Source organism: Salmo salar, chromosome 22, assembly GCF_965601325.2.
Source record: "Salmo salar chromosome 22, fSalSal1, whole genome shotgun sequence".
Taxonomy (NCBI): Eukaryota; Metazoa; Chordata; class Actinopteri; order Salmoniformes; family Salmonidae; genus Salmo; species Salmo salar.
The window spans coordinates 34,620,001-34,639,045 of record NC_138312.1 but is presented as its reverse complement, the minus strand read 5'-3'; the positions used below and the strand labels follow the sequence as shown (position 1 = coordinate 34,639,045).

The window sequence follows — 19,045 nt, the reverse complement described above, 5'->3', positions numbered from 1 at the left end:
CCAGTGCATTCAGCCAAGCTAACTGGCTAAAGTTGGCTAGCTTGCTACTTCCAGTCACAAATGAGAGAACACCTCACTCTGACCATTTTACTCGCCGTAGCAGAGACGGGTTAGGCTGTTTACATGTTATCGAGCATATTCTTGATTAGTTATCATTTTTACTGACACTAGTCATATTCAGCAGGTGTTGCGTGTTCGTAATAATTCATAAATTCTGCACTCTGGCACACTCAGATGAGTGCTCTAAAATCGGAGTAGATGGCCAGAGTGAATTTGCAAACGCAAGAGATATGCTAACTGTATAACAGTTGTTCAAGTTCTTGCTAGACAACCAAATGGCATCTGTAGCTATCGGAAAAACAATATGAGGGGGAAAAGTCAGTCAGTCACTCACCCACTCCTCCAATGAAATGACATCCTCCTATCCGCGAGCTAGCTAGCTATCTAGCTAACATTAGGCTCCATGTTTTTTAGTTTGCTACATAAATACATATGCTAGCCTATTAGCCATGTGAAAACTGACTTGAGATCATTGCCCTTGCTTGTTTAATTGTATTGACATTCTAAGGCTGGCTTAGTTACATTCGTCCATTTTTGTCCAGAATATTGAGTCATTAAAATTGAAACAGTGCATCCAGAATGGAGGCAGAAAACAATGTACCAGGCCAACTGTGATTTACAACATTTTCTGGACTACCAAGAAATGTGTTGCTGATTCATATTAATCATGCATTGTACTGCATCCATCTATTCTGCCAACAATGCCTTAGTGTACTTCATGGAACGTTGAGTCAAATGGAACCTATTTTTATAACCTCTTATGAAGTTAGTTTTGTAGCATAAACTGGGAATTTGATATTTTTTACTGATATGATTGTCTTTCATATCGGCAAAATAGTTAAAACGCTGTCCGTTCCACTTTAAACTTTAGGTCACTGGTTGCTTTGCGTGCTAAACACAAAATGTTTTTTGCAATGGGAAGTAATAGTTGTACAGTACATTTCGATTGGGAAATGCTTAGTGGTTGTGTTTTTGTATCATTATGATTGGAACCTACTGGCTTATTATTTCAGAGTTTATGGACTGCTTATCCTTTAACATCATGCTGTGTGTGACTGCTGTCTTTCCATCGGTCCTATACAATGGTATAGTAGTGTCTGGAGAAGTGCGTATACTATACGCATATTTTGCCCAAAAGTTCCCAAATGGGAAATCCTATGTTTTCCTGTTGTTTTTGTTCATATTTTCACTCTCAAAGCACACTTAATTTTTGGGGGGGAGAAAAAATACAAAGTGACGGTCAAGTCCACAACAATGCTTAAACCACATCAATCTGATTGGGTGGGCCTGTTAGGGCCTGGCTCCCCAGTGGGTGGGCCTCTGTCCACCCAGGCCCATCCATGTCCACGCCCCTGACGCGAACAGTGCATGATGACTATTGTGCATCACAAATAGTCTATTAACCAACACTTCAGACTAGTGCTGTGGAGGTCACAAAATTTCATCAGCAGGTGATTGTCAAGCAAATAACTGTCGGTTTCACGGTAATTGACCGTTAATTAACATAAACACATTAGCATCTACTGGCTTCCACACAAGCCACTGATGCAGACCTTTTGGATCATCTACATTTTAAGTCTAATAAATCCATGAAATAGAGCCCACACAATCACAATAAACCCATTTATTTTTATTTTAGACAGGTCTAACGAAACAAAACGATATGAAGAAAATGTAGTCTATTTCAGAAAAACACAATAGCGGGCTACACTAGTTGATTTAACAGAGAATATTTGCTTAGAATTCCATGGCATTATTTTATAGTATGAAGAATACAATTGAACAAAGCTGAATAAAATAGAAATATGTTCTCTAAACAGGCCGCCCCCAGGTGGTAAGGGTAGGTAACAACACATCCACCACACTGATCCTCAACATGGGGGCCCCTCAGGGGTGCGTGCTCAGTCACCTCTTGCTCTCCCTGTTCACTCATGACTGCACAGCCATTCACGACTCCAACACCATCATTAATACCACCAACAGTGGTAGGCCTGATCAGCGACGAGACAGCCTATAGGGAGGAGGTCAGAGAACTGGCCGTGTGGTGCCAGGACAACAACCTCTCCCTCAATGTGATCAAGACAAAGGAGTTGATTGTGGACTACAGGAAAAGGAGGACCGAGCACGCCCCCATTCTCATCAATGGGGCTGCAGTGGAGCAGACTGAGAGCTTCAAGTTCCTTGGCGTCCACATCACCAACAAACTAACATGGTCCAAGCACACCAAGACAGTCGTGAAGAGGGCACAACAAAATCTATTCCCCCTCAGGAGACTGAAAAGATTTGGCATGGGTCCTCAGATCCTCAGAGGTTCTAAAGCTGCACCATCGAAAGCATCCTGACTGGTTGCATCACTGCCTGGTATGGTAACTGCTCGACCTCCGACCACAAGGCACTACAGAGGGTAGTGCGTACGGCCCAGTACATCACTTGGGCCAAGCTTCCAGCCATCCAGGACCTTTATACCAGGCGGTGTCAGAGTCCAGCCACCCTAGTCATAGACTGGAGCGGAACGCCAAGTCTAGGTCCAAGAGGCAGAGGCTTCTAAACAGCTTCTACCCCCAAGCCACAAGACTCCTGAACATCTAATCAAATGGCTACCCAGACTATTTGCATTTCTCCCTTACACTGCTGCTACTCTCTGTTATTATCTATGCATTGTCACTTTAATAACTCTGCCTACTGTATATGTACATATTACCTCGACTAACTGGTGCCCCCCGCACATTGACTCTGTACCGGAACCCCCTGTATATAGCCTTGCTATTGTTATTTTACTGCTGCTCTGTAATTATTTGTTACTTTTATTTCTTATTCTTATTTTTGGGGGGGGTTAGGGTTTGAAGGTAAGCATTTCACTGTAAGGTCTACACCTGTATTCGGCACCTGACCACAAAATGTTGATTTGATGTAGGGGTAAAGTGACTATACATAAATAATAAACAGTGAGTAGCAGCAGTGTAAAGAAGTTCTCGGCTGCGTTTTGCCTGTCCAGCTAGCGAATATAAAAGTAAGTATTTTGAAAGATTGCGCATGTGAATTGACATTGCCAACAAATGGAAATGTGTTCAGAAGAAATAAATATACACTATGTAAAAACCAGCTCCTCCCTCGACAGAGATCTATCATCTCAAAAACTAAAGCAGATAGCTTCCTACTGTGCACCATTTCAGAAGCGGGAATCAAAGCAGCCTTGTCTGTTTGGTCAGCTTCTCCCTCTGAGAGAAACACAAAGCAAAACATAAGAGAAATGAGTAGGGAGGGAGGGAGGGAGAAGAAAGGGGAGAGGGCGGTGGAGACAGTCTAGATGAGAAGGGGAGGAACTCTGGGAGGGAAGTCATTACAGGCTGGCCCAGACCAATGTAGAAACCTGCAGTTTGTTTTTGCGCCAGGCCATGGCCTACACCCCTGTCTATCTGGGACAGAAACAACTGTATGGGTGGGTGAAAAACGAATGAAATGTGTCAAATTCCAGGAGCAGGATGATGTGTTAGTAGCAGCACAGACACATGTAGAAGTGGGAATACAGAACTAAATATGTGCTGTATAACCACAACAAGAGGCCAAGAAGACAAATTCAGACCAACCACAACTTCAGAAATAGCTCTCATTATTTGAAAGATATGTGTGTGATATTGCATATTCTCTTGAGTGAAAGATCAGGATAGATGCGAGAGTGGTGTTTTATTTATTTATGCAGGCTGAATGATTCCCATGGTATTTTGTTGGTGTGTGTGTGTAGCGGCTATTTAATGAAGTCTGCCACTGTGGCCATGCAGCTGGTCAGCCCTCCTACGAACGAAGCACAGCGCACCCTCTACAATGGTCATCTTTGTGTCCAGTCCTGCCTGGTCAGAACAGCAAGGCATTTTGTTACGTTACAGCCTAATTCTAAAATGTATTGAATTGTTTTTCTTACCCTCATCAATCTACACACAATAACCCATAATGACAAAGCAAAAACACGTTTTTAGAAATGTTTGCAAATGTATTAAATATGACATTTATATTATTATTCAGACCCTTTACTCAGTATTTTGTTGAAGCACCTTTGGCAATGATTACAGCCTTGAGTCTTATTGGGTTTGATGCTACAAGCTTGGCACACCTGTATTTGTGGAGTTTCTCCCATTCTTCTCTGCACATCCTCAAGCGCTGTCAGGTTGGATGGGGAGTGTCGCTGCAGAGCTATTTTCAGGTCTCTCCAGAGATGTTTAATCGGGTTCAAGTCTGGGCTCTGGCTGGGCCACTCAAGGACATTCAGAGACTTGTCCCTAAGCCACTCCTGCATTGTCTTGGCTGTGTGTTTGGGTCGTTGTCCTGTTGGAAGGTGAACCTTCACCCCAGTCTGAGGTCCTGGGCACTCTGGAGCAGGTTTTCAGTAAGGATCTCTCTGTAATTTTCTCTGTTCATCTTTCCCTCGATCCTGACTAGTCTCCCAGTCCCTGCCGCTGAAAAACATCCCCACTGCACGATGCTGCCACCACCATGCTTCACCATAGTGATGGTGCCAGGTTTCCTCCAGACGTGACGCATGGAATTCAGGCCAAAGAGTTCATTCTTGGTTTCATCAGACCAGATAATCTTGTTTCTCATGGCCTGAGAGTCTTTAGGTGCCTTTTGGCAAACTCCAAAAGGCTGTCAAACTGTCATGCGAGGAGTGGCTTACGTCTGCCCATTCTACCATAAATGCCTGATTGGTGGAGTACTGCAGAGATGGTTGTCCTCCTGGAAGGTTCTCCCTTCTCCACAGAGGAACTCTAGAGCTCTGTTAGTGACCATCTGGTTCTTGGTCACCTCCCTGGCCGGGCGAACAGCTCTAGTAAAAGTCTTGGTGGTTGCAAACTTCTTCCATTTAAGAATGATGGCAGCCACTGTGTTCTTGGGGACCTTCAATGCTGCAGAAGAACTGTTTTAGTACCCTTCCCCAGATCTGTTCCTCGACACAATCCTGTCTCGGAGCTCTCTAGACAATTTATTTGATCTCATTGCTTGGTTTTTACTCTGACATGCATTTAATCCGCTTTAGAATAAGGCTGTAACGTATAAAAATGTGGAAAAAGTAATGGGGTCTGAATACATTCTGAAGGCACTTTATTTCCCTTATGTGGATGCTGCTCTGTTTGTTTGTTTGGAGAGTATTGACCATTGTGTTGTTGAGCGAGCGAGGACATGAGGCGTGCTGCAGGCAGCACTGAATGGAAAATCACATGCAGCATCCAGCATAACAGGCCATTTGGGTTCAGTAACATTCAGGGCCAACCCCAGAACATGGGCCTTTGCTTCAGCCCCTGAAAGCACTGCCTCTCTTTTTCACTCTAGAAGTGAAGCTACAAAAGAGCAGAGCATGGTGATGGTTTACAGTTGGTTGACTAATAATGGCCCAGGATCAAGCCAAACCCCAGAAGTCACCCTCCACATGTGACGCTGCTAATGTACAGTCTTACCGGGGCTTACCCGTACGGCTGAGGGCCACAGGCCAATTTGTGTCACCCAAACAATGGCCCCACTTCTCCAGTCACCTCTTGCCCCACCTCACCATGTGACTACACCACTTATGTGAAGAAGCTTAAGGTCTCAATGTGCACTCGTGCAAGCTGTCAAATCTGCCATTCTCCCCGAAACCCCGTTGTTTTGATGGCGGCTTAAAAAAAGAAATGCTTTGTTGAGTGCTGGAAAAGTCACTGTACCGTTCTACTGTTGTTCTGTGGAAAAGCCGTGACTCATTGTTGGGGCTTCTGACCACCTGACCTGCACCAGGACAAACTGGGCCCTAGTTATAGACTACAACTCTTAGGTCAGGTCACATAGTCAGGAAAAACTCCTGTCCCAGCCATAGGAGATGGACTTCCCCCTCTAATTGAAGCCAGAAAGTTCAAGGCAGACCGCAGTTCTGCAAGCATTGTTTGCAGATGAAAGTCCTTGAACCAATTTTTATTTTAAAATCGCACACAGAAGAAGTTGTAAGTATAATTTACTAGCTAATGGCAGCCTGTAGTGTCCCGGATATGCATATACACTACATGACCAAAAGTAGGTGGACACCTGCTCGGCGAACATCTCATTCCAAAATCATGGGCATTAATATGGACTTGGTCCCCCTTTGCTGCTATAACAGCCTCCACTCTTCTGGGAAGACTTTCTACTCGATGTTGGAACATTGCTGCAGTGACTTGCTTCCATTCAGCCACGAGCATTAGTGAGGTTGGGCTCTGATGTTGGGAGATTAGGCCTGGCTCGCAGTCTGCGTTCCAATTCATCCCAAAGGTGTTCAATGGGGTTGAGGTCAGGTCAGTCAAGTTCTTCCACACCGATCTCGACAAACCATTTCTGTATGGACCTCACATTGTGCACGGGGGCATTGTCATGCTGAAACAGGAAAGGGCCTTCCCCAAACTGTTGCCACAAAGTTGGAAGCACTGAATCGTCTAGAATGTTATTGTATGCTGCAGCGTTAAGATTTCCCTTCACTGGAACTAAGGGGCCTAGCCTAAACCATGAAAAACAGCCCCATACCATTATTCCTCCTCTTTACAGTTGGCACAATACAATACATTGGCAGGTAGTGTTCTCTTGGCATCTGCCAAACCCAGAATCATCTGCCAGATGGTGAAACGTGATTCATCACTCCAGAAAACGCGTTCCCACTGCCCCAGAGTCAAACGGCGGCGAGCTTGCGCATGGTGATCTTAGGCTTGTGTGAAGCTGCCCGGCCACTCAAACATTCAATGGAGCTCCCGACAAACAGTTCTTATGCTGACATTTCTTCCAGAGGTAGTTTGGAACTCAGTAGTGAGTGTTGCAGCTGAGGACAGAAGATTTTTACGCGCAACGCGTTTCAGCACTCGGCAGTCCCGTTCTGTGAGCTTGTGTGGCCTACCACTTCGCAGCTGAGCCGTTGTTGCTCCTAGATGTTACCACTTCACAATAACAGCTCTTACAGTTGACCAGGGCAGCTCTAGCAGGGCAGATATTTGATTAACTAACTTGTTGGAATTGTGGCATCTTATTACGGAGCAACTTTGAAAGTCACTGAGCTCATCAGTAAGGCCATTCTACTGCCAATGTTTGTCTATGGAGATTGCATTGCTATGTGCTCGATTTTATACACTACCAGTCAAATGTTTTAGAACACCTACTTATTCAAGGGTTTAAAAAAAAATAAAAAAATACAATTTTCTGCATTGTAGAATAATAGTGAATACATCAAAACTCTGAAATAACACATATGGAACCATGTAGTAACCAAAAAGTGTTAAAATATATTTTAGGTTCTTCAAATAGCCACCCTTTTGCCTTGATGACAGCTTTGCACACTCGTGGTATTCTCTCAACCAGCTTCACTTGGAATGCTTTTCCAACAGTCTTGAGTGAGTTCCCACATATGCTGAGCACTTGTTGGCTGCATTTCCTTTACTCTGTGGTCCGACTCCTCCCAAACCCTCTCAATTTAATTGAGTTAGAGGGATTGTGGAAACCAGGTAATCTGATGCAGCACTCCATCACTCTCCTTCTTGGTCAAATAGCCTTTACACAGCCTGGAGGTGTGTTTGGTAATTGTCCTGTTGAAAAACAAATGATAGGCTCACTAAGCCCAAACCAGATGGGATAGCGTATCGCTGCAGAATTCTGTGGTAGCCGTGCTGGATAAGTGTGCCTTGAATTCTAAAAAAAATCAGACAGTGTTACCAGCAAAGCACCCCCACACCATAACACCACCTCCTCCAAGCTTTAGTGTGTAAAATACACATGCGGAGATCATGCGTTCACCCACACCGCATCTCACAAAGACACGACGGTTGGGACCAAAAATCTCAAATTTGGACTCCAAACCAAAGGACAGATTTCCACCTGTCTAATGTCCATTGTTCATGTTTCTTGGCCCAAGCAAGTCTTTTTCTTATTGGTGTCCTTTAGTATTGGTGTCTTTGCAGTAATTCGACCATGAAGGCCTGATTCACACAGTCTCCTCTGAACAGTTGATGTTGAGATGTCTGTTACTTGAACTCTGTGAAGCATTTATTTGGGTTGCAATCTGAGGCTGGTAACTCTAATGAACTTATCCTCTGCAGAAGAGGTAACTCTGGATCTTCCTTTCCTGTGGCGGTCCTCGTGAGAGCCAGTTCCTTCACAGCGCTTGATGGTTTTTGTGACTGCACTTGAAGAAACGTTCAAAGTTCTTGAAATTTTCCGGATTGACTAACCTTCATGTCTTAAAGTAATGATGGACTATCGTTTCTCTTTGCTTATTTGAGCTGTTCTTAACATGATATGGACTTTTACCAAATAGGGTTATCGTCTGTATATGCCCCAAACCTTGGCACAACACAACTGATTGGCTCAAACTTATTAAGAAGGAAAGAAATTCCACAAATTAACTTTAACAAGGCACACCTGTTAATTGAAATGCATTCCGGGTGACTACCTCATGAAGCTGTTTGAGAGAATGCGAAGATTGTGCAAAGCTGTCATCAAGGCAAGGGGTGGCGATTTTGAAGAATCTCAAATATAAAATGTATTTAGATTTAAAAAATGTTTGGTTACTACATGATTCCGTATGTGTTATTTCATTTTTTTGATGTCTTCACTATTATTCTACAATGTATAAAATAGTAAAAATAAAAAAAAACCTTGAATGAGTAGGTGTGACCCAACTTTTGACTGGTACTTGTATTCGTGGATAAAATGTTGTGTAAATATTATATTACATTACAGATTTTCAATGAGAGGGGGCAGCACTGAGCTAGCCTGCAACTTCACTTCCTGGAGTATCTCAAACAGCGCATGTTATGTCTCCATAGATCTCCCACATGAGACAGCATCTTAAATGACTTCCTTGTGCTATTGAGTCTTCCAATAAGAATGAATAGGGTCACGTGATCTATGGCTTTGTCCATTCATATATACAGTCATCGGGCCGAACTCGCATTTCTAGAATTGCTAGCTGCCTAGAAGATTAATCCTGCCCATCTGTTATATTCCTACTGAAATGTAGATATGGATTGAATCATTGAAGGCCATTTGGTTAGCATAACTTATCTCTTGTAGTCTCAACAAGCAGACACATAAGCATTGACTCTGACAGCAATGGCTTGGCTGGGGCTGATGGTACAGTATGAGCTCTGGTCTGGGTGTGGCCTGTGATGGAGGATGAATATGGGAATGCGTGTTTGTCTAGGGATGTGCTGAGAGATTAGACACATGGGATGAACAGTGTACTGTACAGCCCAAGGCCTCCATAGATTCAAACAGCCAGACCTATGGAAGAAGTGAGCAGCACAGCTCTGGTGTTTTGTGTGGCTGACTATATGATGTCTATGGTACTATCAGGACTGTCACTGGTAAAGGCCTCCCTCTAACCTGCATGGGACACTCTATGGCACTTCTTCAGTCCTCCACCAGTCTTCCATCAAGCTCCAGAGGAAAATAATAAACACAGTTTATGTAATTTGGCATTATCCCAAAGGCAGCCCAACAATCATGTTAATGGAGGCCCTAGGATTTTTTTTATTTAACTTGTTTCTCCCTTAAGCTTTTTCTCATTTGGTCCCAACCCAATAGTCAGAGAACAGTTCATTTTGTGTGCTCGCATGCATGTGTGCAGTGCAGAGCCAAAGACCCATTGACAACAAATACCCTTTGGCCGGCATCATTTAAAGTCAACTGTGCGTCTGTAATCAAAAAACACATGGTGAGAAAATAGTTGGTGTTAAACAATTTCAGTGTTTAAAATAGTTCAACAGTGTTAGTGTTAAAACTGTTACTACTAGAGTCCTAATGAGAGCATGAACATGAACTCTGGTGTTCCTGCTACCCTGGGTTTCTCTTCTAACCTGGCTCTTTCCACCCGGGGGAATGTTAAACAAAAGACTGTCTGATTCACATTAGCAGTGTGCTTTCCAGCAAAGCCCTGCCAGCTAACTTTAAAGTGGGGTTCACTCCGCTTCCTCCGCATGATCCCCTTTTCCCCTCTCACCCTCACGCTTTTTCTTTTGTTCTCTCTTTCTTTTTCACACAATTTGTTTTATTTCTCACATTATGCCCTCTCTCTTATTCTTTTTAAATGAGTCAGCAGATGTTAAAAATGGAGTGGAGATTGCCAAGACCAATAGTTTGTTTTTTTGCATGGGTGGAGAGTGATGGACCCTTAAGAGAAGGGAACGGAGTGTTCAGTTCCAGTCTTCTCCTGTTCTGCACCCCACAGACTGTCATTTGCATCAGAATACCATTCAGCAAAGGAGGAACAGTTTGCACATGTCTATAAAGAAAACGCTGCCCCTTGACGTTTTACTAATCATAGCATGCTAATTTTGGCCAACACTAAGTTTCAGTGAAGGCTTATCTTGCAGCTAATTGGCAGTTAGCAGGATTTATGTTTGTATTCTGTTTGCAGTTTGAAGATATGGACCGTTTAACCATAATCCATATACACTCACTTCCCTGTTCTACAATGTTAGCGAACTTTGTTTTTGTGATCTTCTGATCTTTGCTACGTCTTCCTTGAAGTCCCCTATGTAAGCCCAGGAAATGTCCATGGTATTGTGTAAAGGCACTGAATCAAAGAGCGGTACAAACAGGAGAGTTCCATCCAGTCTGTCTGGGTGACTCAGAGAAAAACACATGATGCCATGAGCAGCCTGCCGCCGGGGGTTTGTGTTTGGCCACAGATTTATGAGCACGCTCCGAACATGATGCTACAGTACGCTCGCACAAACAATGATTTCATACAAATAATAGACTGACAGACTGAGGGATTGGCTGGACCTGGACAACAGTCAGTCGACTGGCGTGGTTGGACTGGTGTTCCTAATACAATCTGTCATTCACAAAGACCCTCTTGTGGGCAAAGCCCTGGTCTGGTCTACTCTGGCTGAGCAGCTCTGGGCAGGAGTCTGGCTGGGACCTAGGTACACTAAGAGGACAACTAGCCTAAGCAGAGGCCCACCTTTGCTTGGCGAAGGCTTTTATGCATTTTAAACAGATTGATATTAAATGAAGCCATGTTGATGGAGTGTGTTGAAAAGAGTAGCGTTCTCTACCTGGCCTTTTGAGCTTAAGCAGGACTTCCTCGTCCCAGGGACCTACTGTGGTGTACATCTTTGTTCTTGCCCAGCACTGAAAAGCATGATTCATTTTTAATAAAGTGCTTGATGATTAGATGATCAATTGAATCTGTTTATCCCCCAAGAGTTGTGCACATTTGTCTGTGGTTGAACTTGTCTATAAAACTGCTGCACAAGGAATGTCTAAATAGAATCAAGAGGATGTGATGGAGACTGAAATGGAGATGTTTGAAAGAAGGGTGGTGGTAGAACACCAGCACATGGATAGATATGGAAGTGAAGAGGATTCAGTGAAGGTGGGGAGCTGTGGAAGAGTGAATAATAGGAAAACAGGCCAGTAGAAAATGTTTGGATTTTCTAAGAAAAGTACCTCAGCTAATTCTTCTTGTTTCTGCTTGTTGCTGTTGGTCTACATCATGTTTTATCCCTGTCTGTGTTTCAGGTCCGCACAGCCATGTTTCGCGGTGCCCCCCCAATGAGTACCAGTGTGGGGGGACAGAGCTGTGTATCCACATGAGTAAACTGTGCAACGGGGTCCCGGACTGTACCGACGGCTGGGATGAGGGTCCACACTGCAGAGGTACTTAACACACACTCCTTCACTCTGTTTAAGTAGCCTGTACAGATGGCTTAGTGTATTGTACTCTAACCCTCCCCATACATTCTCTAACCAGGCAGGGAATCTTGCAGCACTACAATGGAGGGGAGATGGCCTGGTCATGGCAGATTTGATTCTATGGCCGTGCACTAAGGCTTATCCTCCTACCCCCACATTAATGTAGACATGCATGCTGCCCACTTCAAATACAACACTCCATCTTTAAAATTGGATTATGATTATGACGGATTACTGCAGATTTACATGTAAAGAAGCATGTGGGAGTATAATAACATGAAATTATAATAACATGAGTTGGTTTATTTTCCACCAAGCGTTGTATGAACTCCCGTGGGGGTTTTCAAGTCCAACTTCCTACAGCAGGCCTGGCCAACCCTGTTCCTGGTGAGCTACCGTCCTGTAGATATTCGCTCCAACTGTAATCTAGCGCACCTGATTCAAATAATTAGCTGGTTGATAAACTGAATCAGGTTAGTTACAGTGCTACTGGGGTTGGAGCAAAAACCTTCAGGAGGGTAGCTCTCCAGGAACAGGGTTGGGCAGCTCTGACCTACAGTATTGCTCCTATTCTTGGCCCTGGTTTACTATAATTAAACTGAATGTGCTTAATGTGTAGTACAGAGTGGACAGACGCACATTAAACTGCAAAATTATTAAAAACATTTAAAGAGCAAAATTATTAAACAAATCTCTCATCACACACGTTTTTTTTTCTCATTAGATCAATGAAAATATTGTTCTGTAAGCAGAGTTGAGTATTAGATATGAGTGTATGAAGGTCAGACTTCTAAACGTGTGTGTGTGTTCTGGCTTTTCCAAAACAAAACTGGGAGCACACTCAAATCATGATTAGGTGGTTTAGATGATCTATTTTTCAGATTAACTGTGCCAACAAAAGCTTTAAACCTTTGCATTCCTAGCTAAAACCACGTGCTGATTCTGATTCGGTTGGCCAAACAGAGGCACAGGCACATGCATAGATATGGAAGTAAAGGAGAGGGAAGAGGAGGGGGAAGTCAAGAGGATTCAGTGAAGGTGGGGAGCTGTGGAAGAGTGAATAATAGGAAAACAGGCCAGTACAAATTGTTTGGAGAAACCAACAGAAACCTGTTGAGAAACCATTGACTTTAGCAAGCAGTCCCACTAGCTTGGTTGTTCTAGTCTAGTATTTCCACAGGTTAGTGTAAATTCAGGATTTTAGTGGTGTGTGTCCGTGTGTGTGTCCATAGGCCAGCTTTCATCTTCCCAGAGGGTCAAATGCCAGGGAAGGGGAGTACGCATCCCTCATACATTCTTATCGGTTATCAGAGTGCTCATCAATATTCTGGGTGCACTGGTGTTTTAAATAGGGGTGCCCTGATTTGTTATCGGAATGCCTGACACTCCTGGGCACCCCTGCCAAGCCATGGTGGTTGTTGAATGATATCCAATATACCTTATCCTGCAAGAGGACGTATGCTTTATTGGTGTGTCTGCATTTCTGTACCTCCATTGTAACACCCCACAGTGACATTAAGGTGGTGGTATGATTTGTGGTACATCTTATAAGTTACGCCTGCTGCATGGTGCGTCTACAGAGCTTTTAGAAGTTTGATTAAGCTATGTAGCCACCAGCAACAGGCAAAACTTCTGATTTGTGTTTCTTACTTTGTGGTAATGCTGTGCTGAACTGTGGTAAACAAACAGGGATACCAGATATTTTAGGTGCACCACCTGTAAGAACAAACTCTTAGTTTGAAACTTTAGTTTTGCACTTGTGTTAAATATTCAATGTTCTCCTCTTTCCACGACCTATTCTCTCTCAGTTTCCCTCTAATGTACTGCTCTGTCGCCTTTTCGCTCGCTCTCTCTCCCTGTCTCTCTCTCTGATGGGTAGTGTTCATGAACAGGTGTTGTCTCAGTGTGAGTCATTAGTTAGTGTAATAATAATCAAAGTCTGATGTGACAATTGTTGTTTTGTCTCTGCTGCTCGTGCTCAGAACACTGGCCCTGCATATACAGGGTTTCCCACAGGATGTCACCAGGTCGCAGCTGTAAATGAGAACTTGTTCTCAACTGGCCTACCTGGTTAAATAAAGGTGAAATAAAATAAATGTAGTGGTGAGAACTCATGACTCCATGAGAAGTAGCTGAGATGACTGAGTTGTGTCAAGGTGTGAGCTTGTGACAGCATTATTCAGGTGTATGGCTGAATGATTAATTGCGTGTATATTTGCGGTCCGCCCTGGCACGGGCATGGCATGCCCTGCCTGAGGGCGTTTGATTAGTGCTACACTAGTTCATTTAGCAGACAAGATTTGCTTAGAATTCCATGGCATTATTTTATAGTATGAAGAATACAATTGAACATAGCTGAATAAAATAAAGGATATTTTCTCCATATGATTTGAGGGAGTGTGCACATGCAGCTTTTCTACGTTGAGCGCTTAATAAAGAAACCGGTACTCCTATATGCTAAATTTAGAGTTATGTAACTTTTAGTTGTGATGCAAATGTTGGGCTATATGTTTTAATACATTCTAAGGCTGCATGATGTGACTAATGAGGATTTGAAAAAAAGTATCTTGAAAGGGATGAGCTCTGCTTTGTTTTTTATGCAGGCTGTACACACTTCATCAGTCTCTCATTCACATTTTGACAAGCACTTGATAATGCCTCGAATTTCCTGGCCGCATCCCCTTTGTACGGCCGTAATACCCCCTAAAAGAAAACACCATAAATGTGATTATCCATGTAATGCTTTTATTATAAAGGTGCATTTTTATGGTGAAAATGATCTTCCCCAAACTTGAAACTCACGCGCTGCTTATGTGTGCCCCAGTTAGGCTCTACACCAGTTGTAAAGCGGATTAATGTGCTTCATTTTAAGAAGGTATTTGGCCACTTTAGTTGTGATACAAACCTTATTAAAACATATAGGCCTTTGGGTTAGGCTACATGAGATGTGCGACTAGGATTTGAAAAAGTAGCAAAAAAAAGAGAATGCGCTGTTTGCCTTAAACTGGGCATCATTCACAAGTGATGATATGTGACTACCGGCTTGATTCGGTCTTATTTAGCAACAAATAAAATTACATTTGATAAAAGTAGAGACTCAGAGCTAGAAAAGGGTATATTATACACTACAGTTGAGGAACATTGGGAAAGTAATTCTGCTTTGAAAGTTGATAAACTTGTAACCTCACTTTTGAGAAAATGGCCCTTGAATGTTATGGTACCGACTGGAGAGCTCTTCTTTGTCTACACCCATTCAGTATCGTTCACACCCTCTTAAGCTTTAGCCCCACCCATCTCTTTAAGGATTCACATGTGAGGCTATGTACTAAACAACCAAAGATTTCAACACTAAAGGCTGGCTTATACTACGGGTGTGTTCATAAATTTAATCTGGTGTGCCAGAGTGTACTCTGGGTGTTTTTAAACTCAGAGCGTTGTCAGATTGTCCGTTCGTAAATTCAGTGTTTCGCTCTGTGTTCAGAGTGCGCACTAGACGCTCTGGCTGAGGAGTAGGGTTGAGCCGAGTGTTCTGTCCTAGCTTGGGTGCTTGACTGCTGTTAACTGGCTAACATTGGCTAGCTTGCTAGCTACTTCCAGACTCAAATGAGAGAACAGCTGGTTAGGCTGTTTTTATGTTATCCAGAGCGTTGGTGACCAACTGTGCTGCTGGCAATGTAATTACATTTTTTTTTCTCCAACGTTTACGGACACCGGCCATATTCAACGGGTGTTAAGCGTTTGTAAATTTACCAGCTATCTCTATCGACAGTTGTTTCAGTGACATATTGAAATGGTTACTTGTATAGTGGAGTCTCTTATTTATAGCTAAACCATGACCCATAATCCCAACTCATAAGGTTACTACCCTGCATGAATCTGCAGGTAGAAAACCAACCAGGTTCAATACTAGCTAACATTAGGCTATAACTAGCAATGCAAATGGCTCTGAGATACGAATAATATTGCTACACAGATCATACACAAAGTTAGCTAACAGTATACTTTAACTTGAAATGAAAACTTTCTGACAGAATTAGAAACCTATAATATCTGAAAATGTAGCTAGCTAGACTCTCTTACCCGTATGGATGGATGGATGCTTGTCCCTCTCTGTCGTGGATGCTATGGTTGCCCTTAGTTTGAAGATGTAATCCGGAGAGGTGTTTTATACAACAACCTTCTATGTGTTCTCTTTTCGACTCTGTCTGAATATTTACAAGCAAACGCCAGAATATTCTCCATCACCTTAGCTATCATACTCAAATTCACCTGATTTTCAAAACTTGTTCCTGCAAAAAGTGGCGAATAACACTTATTGAGTTCTACTACCTGATATCTTTCAAAAAAGCCCCCCCCCCCCCCCCAAGAAAAGGATTATCTACACATACTGACCAGCTCATATCATAGACAGAAAGTGCTACATTGCAGACCAATCCAAACTCCTCTCGGCATGTCCAGCCCACTCATCTCAGCCAATCACGGCTAGCTGGAAGGTTGCTACCTTTTTCCTTGGCTAAACCAACAAGGCCCGTACTTTAACAATTTTATTCATATTTACAGATGGCATACAAGTTTGTTATTACGGCACATGAAAGTTCACATGTTCAAAAAATGCTTTTTGTTAAAAAAATAAGCTTACGTTCAAATGGCGCTCCTGTGAAGTAGTGACGCGTGACATATGCCTAGTTTCCTGAAACGAGTCACATATATCAATCACAAGTTATAGGCTAATATTGACACCCATCACACTATTCTTGATTTAATCTTGTCTTTACATATACAAAATAATGTGTGAAGTTTGTTTTGAGTTTAAAGACCATTATCATGCACCAGTCTCTAAACGGGCAGTGAAAAAAAATACACGTCATCTATGCACTTAAATAGCAAATGGAGGACGCTTTTCCGTGGTTCATTTTCATGCCAGCCAGATAGGCTATACTCCTGTTTTAAAGATAAGCAATGTGCTTAATATTAGGAAAGTTGAGAAATAAATATAGTAGGCCGAGCCTATAGAGGGCTGATGGGATCGTCCTCTTTTAGAGGTCATCACTCTGTTTTCTCATGCAATTGCTTAGCCTATAGAAATGTTGCCTAACATCAGCTCATGGGCTCTCATAAAGTGTTTGTTTAATTAGCTTTTTGAATACATTTGCATTGATATCAGAGTGATTAGAGGGACAATAGAGTGCTGAGTACCAGGCAGTTAGCAAGTTTGGTAGACTACTAATGACCATCAGCAGCATCAGAGCTTGGAGAAACTTAATTTCCGTGACTGAACGGTCACGTGGAATTTGACTGCCATCATGACTCGTGACCGCCGGTGTGGCGGTAATACGGTCACCGTAACAGCCCTACCCAGAGACCCATTTTGCAACCCCAAGCTTTCCTGCTTCCCCATGCCCAGAGGCAAGACCTCAGCTCTGGGTCTGACGGCAGACAACAATATCCTTTAGGACGAGAGCCTGGGCTATTGATTCCTGCATATAAAATTACTAACGTTTTGTAGTTTTCCGCGTGGCTTAATGTCCATTATAGACAGACTATGACGTTTTTATAGATCACAGGCACATCTAAGGGAATAATGATTGACCTACTGTACATAACAAAGGCTGAGGTAGTCAATCTTCCAGTAGGCTATTTGGCAGCAGACACACTGACAGTAATGAAAGTACACCCACAACTTCACTGTCTCATCTGCAGATACATATTTCTTAATGTAATGTCCTTATTATTGGAGAATGTTTTTGAATTTTGATATTTATTTGCATGAATGCCCATTTCTCCATCATACCCATACCCTCTCCCTGGGTCCTGCTCTCTGCTCTACCCCATCTCCACCCTCCTCTAACCTCCTCCACCCCATCCCTTGTTTCTACAGACATTGCCTCTTGATTGCTCCTCAAAGTGACCCCAACATATCATTACCTCCTCCGTCTCTCTACAGAGTTCGCCACAAACTGCACTCTGTCGGGTTGCCAGGACAACTGTTCTGTGACTCCGTTGGGCACTGCATGTTACTGTAAGAGTGGATATGAAATAGGGCTGGACGGCAAGACATGTAAAGGTGAGTTCTGACAACCTTTAGCCTTCTAGACATTGTGACAACCTGCTACTGACTTTATAAATAGTAGGCCTATACCTAGTTGAAGTCTGGTGGGCAATTGTCCCTATCCAGCTCAAAGGACCATCAAAAAGAGCTGGAGGGGTTTTGTGCATTAACAGTGGCTAACCAGATGTGATTGGCCCATGTGTAACCTACTGTGTGTGTTGGTCAGATTTTGATGAGTGCAGTGTTTATGGGACCTGCAGCCAGTCATGTACCAACACAGAGGGCTCCTACACCTGCAGCTGTGTGGAGGGCTACCTGCCCCAGCCCGACAACCGCTCCTGCAAGGCCAAAAATGGTATGTATTATTAAGACCTACCAATGCAACCACTCACCTCGTTATTTTATCGAACGGTCCCCTCGACGCTTTCCATGGGGCTTTTAAACTAATGTACTGTACATATACTCTAGGATTCGTTCTAGCTGTTGACCACTTTTTTTGATTGCCTACCCTTACACCTTGTCGCGACAACCTCTGCTCCAAAGTCCACTCACACTCCTCCCTCCTCCCATCCCTCGATCTCTTCCTCTCCTCCAAGACCCAGTAGAAAGGAACTCGGTGCTGCTGATCGCAAGCAGTCAGAACATCCAGGCTACGTCTTTGAGCGGCACCACGATCAGCCTGCTGTCCACCACCACCAAGCAGACCACTGCCATGGACTTCCTCTACGCCCAGGAGCAGGTCTGCTGGATCCACGTGAGCGACTCACCCGCCTCCACCCACCTCAAGTGTGCCAAGATCCCCAACCTCAAGAGCTTCACAGACGAGAGGGTCATCAACATCTCCCTCAGCCTGCACCGTGAGTTCTATAATACAATATGATACAGTACAGTATGATACTCCAACATCTCACCCCGCTTAGACTGTGACTACACTGTAGTAGAGTATGATGCAGTATAGTATTAGTTCAGAACTGTACAGTATACTACATCTCACACCACACTGCTCAAGGATTCTACAGTGAGTAGCACAGTGGGATAATACACCATCCATCAACATCCACACAATCAATAATACACCATCCATCAACATCCACACAATCAATAATACACCGTCCATCAACATCCACACAATCAATAATACACCGTCCATCAACATCCACACAATCAATAATACACCGTCCATCAACATCCACACAATCAATAATACACCGTCCATCAACATCTACACAATCAATAATACACCGTCCATCAACATCC

General features: G+C 43.3%; 1 protein-coding gene across 3 annotated transcripts in view; it reads left to right on the top strand.

Moving 5' to 3' along the window:
• LOC106583141 (low-density lipoprotein receptor-related protein 1) overlaps nucleotides 1-19,045 on the top strand; it is a 217,786-nt gene that overhangs the window by 72,435 nt on the left and 126,306 nt on the right. For all 3 annotated transcript variants that reach the window (XM_082967520.1, XM_082967521.1, XM_045705049.2), the window contains exons 3-6: nucleotides 11,566-11,703; nucleotides 17,684-17,803; nucleotides 18,015-18,143; nucleotides 18,385-18,645. In XM_082967520.1, the coding sequence (XP_082823646.1) occupies nucleotides 11,566-11,703; nucleotides 17,684-17,803; nucleotides 18,015-18,143; nucleotides 18,385-18,645 (648 nt within the window). The remainder of the gene's footprint in view (nucleotides 1-11,565; nucleotides 11,704-17,683; nucleotides 17,804-18,014; nucleotides 18,144-18,384; nucleotides 18,646-19,045) is intronic.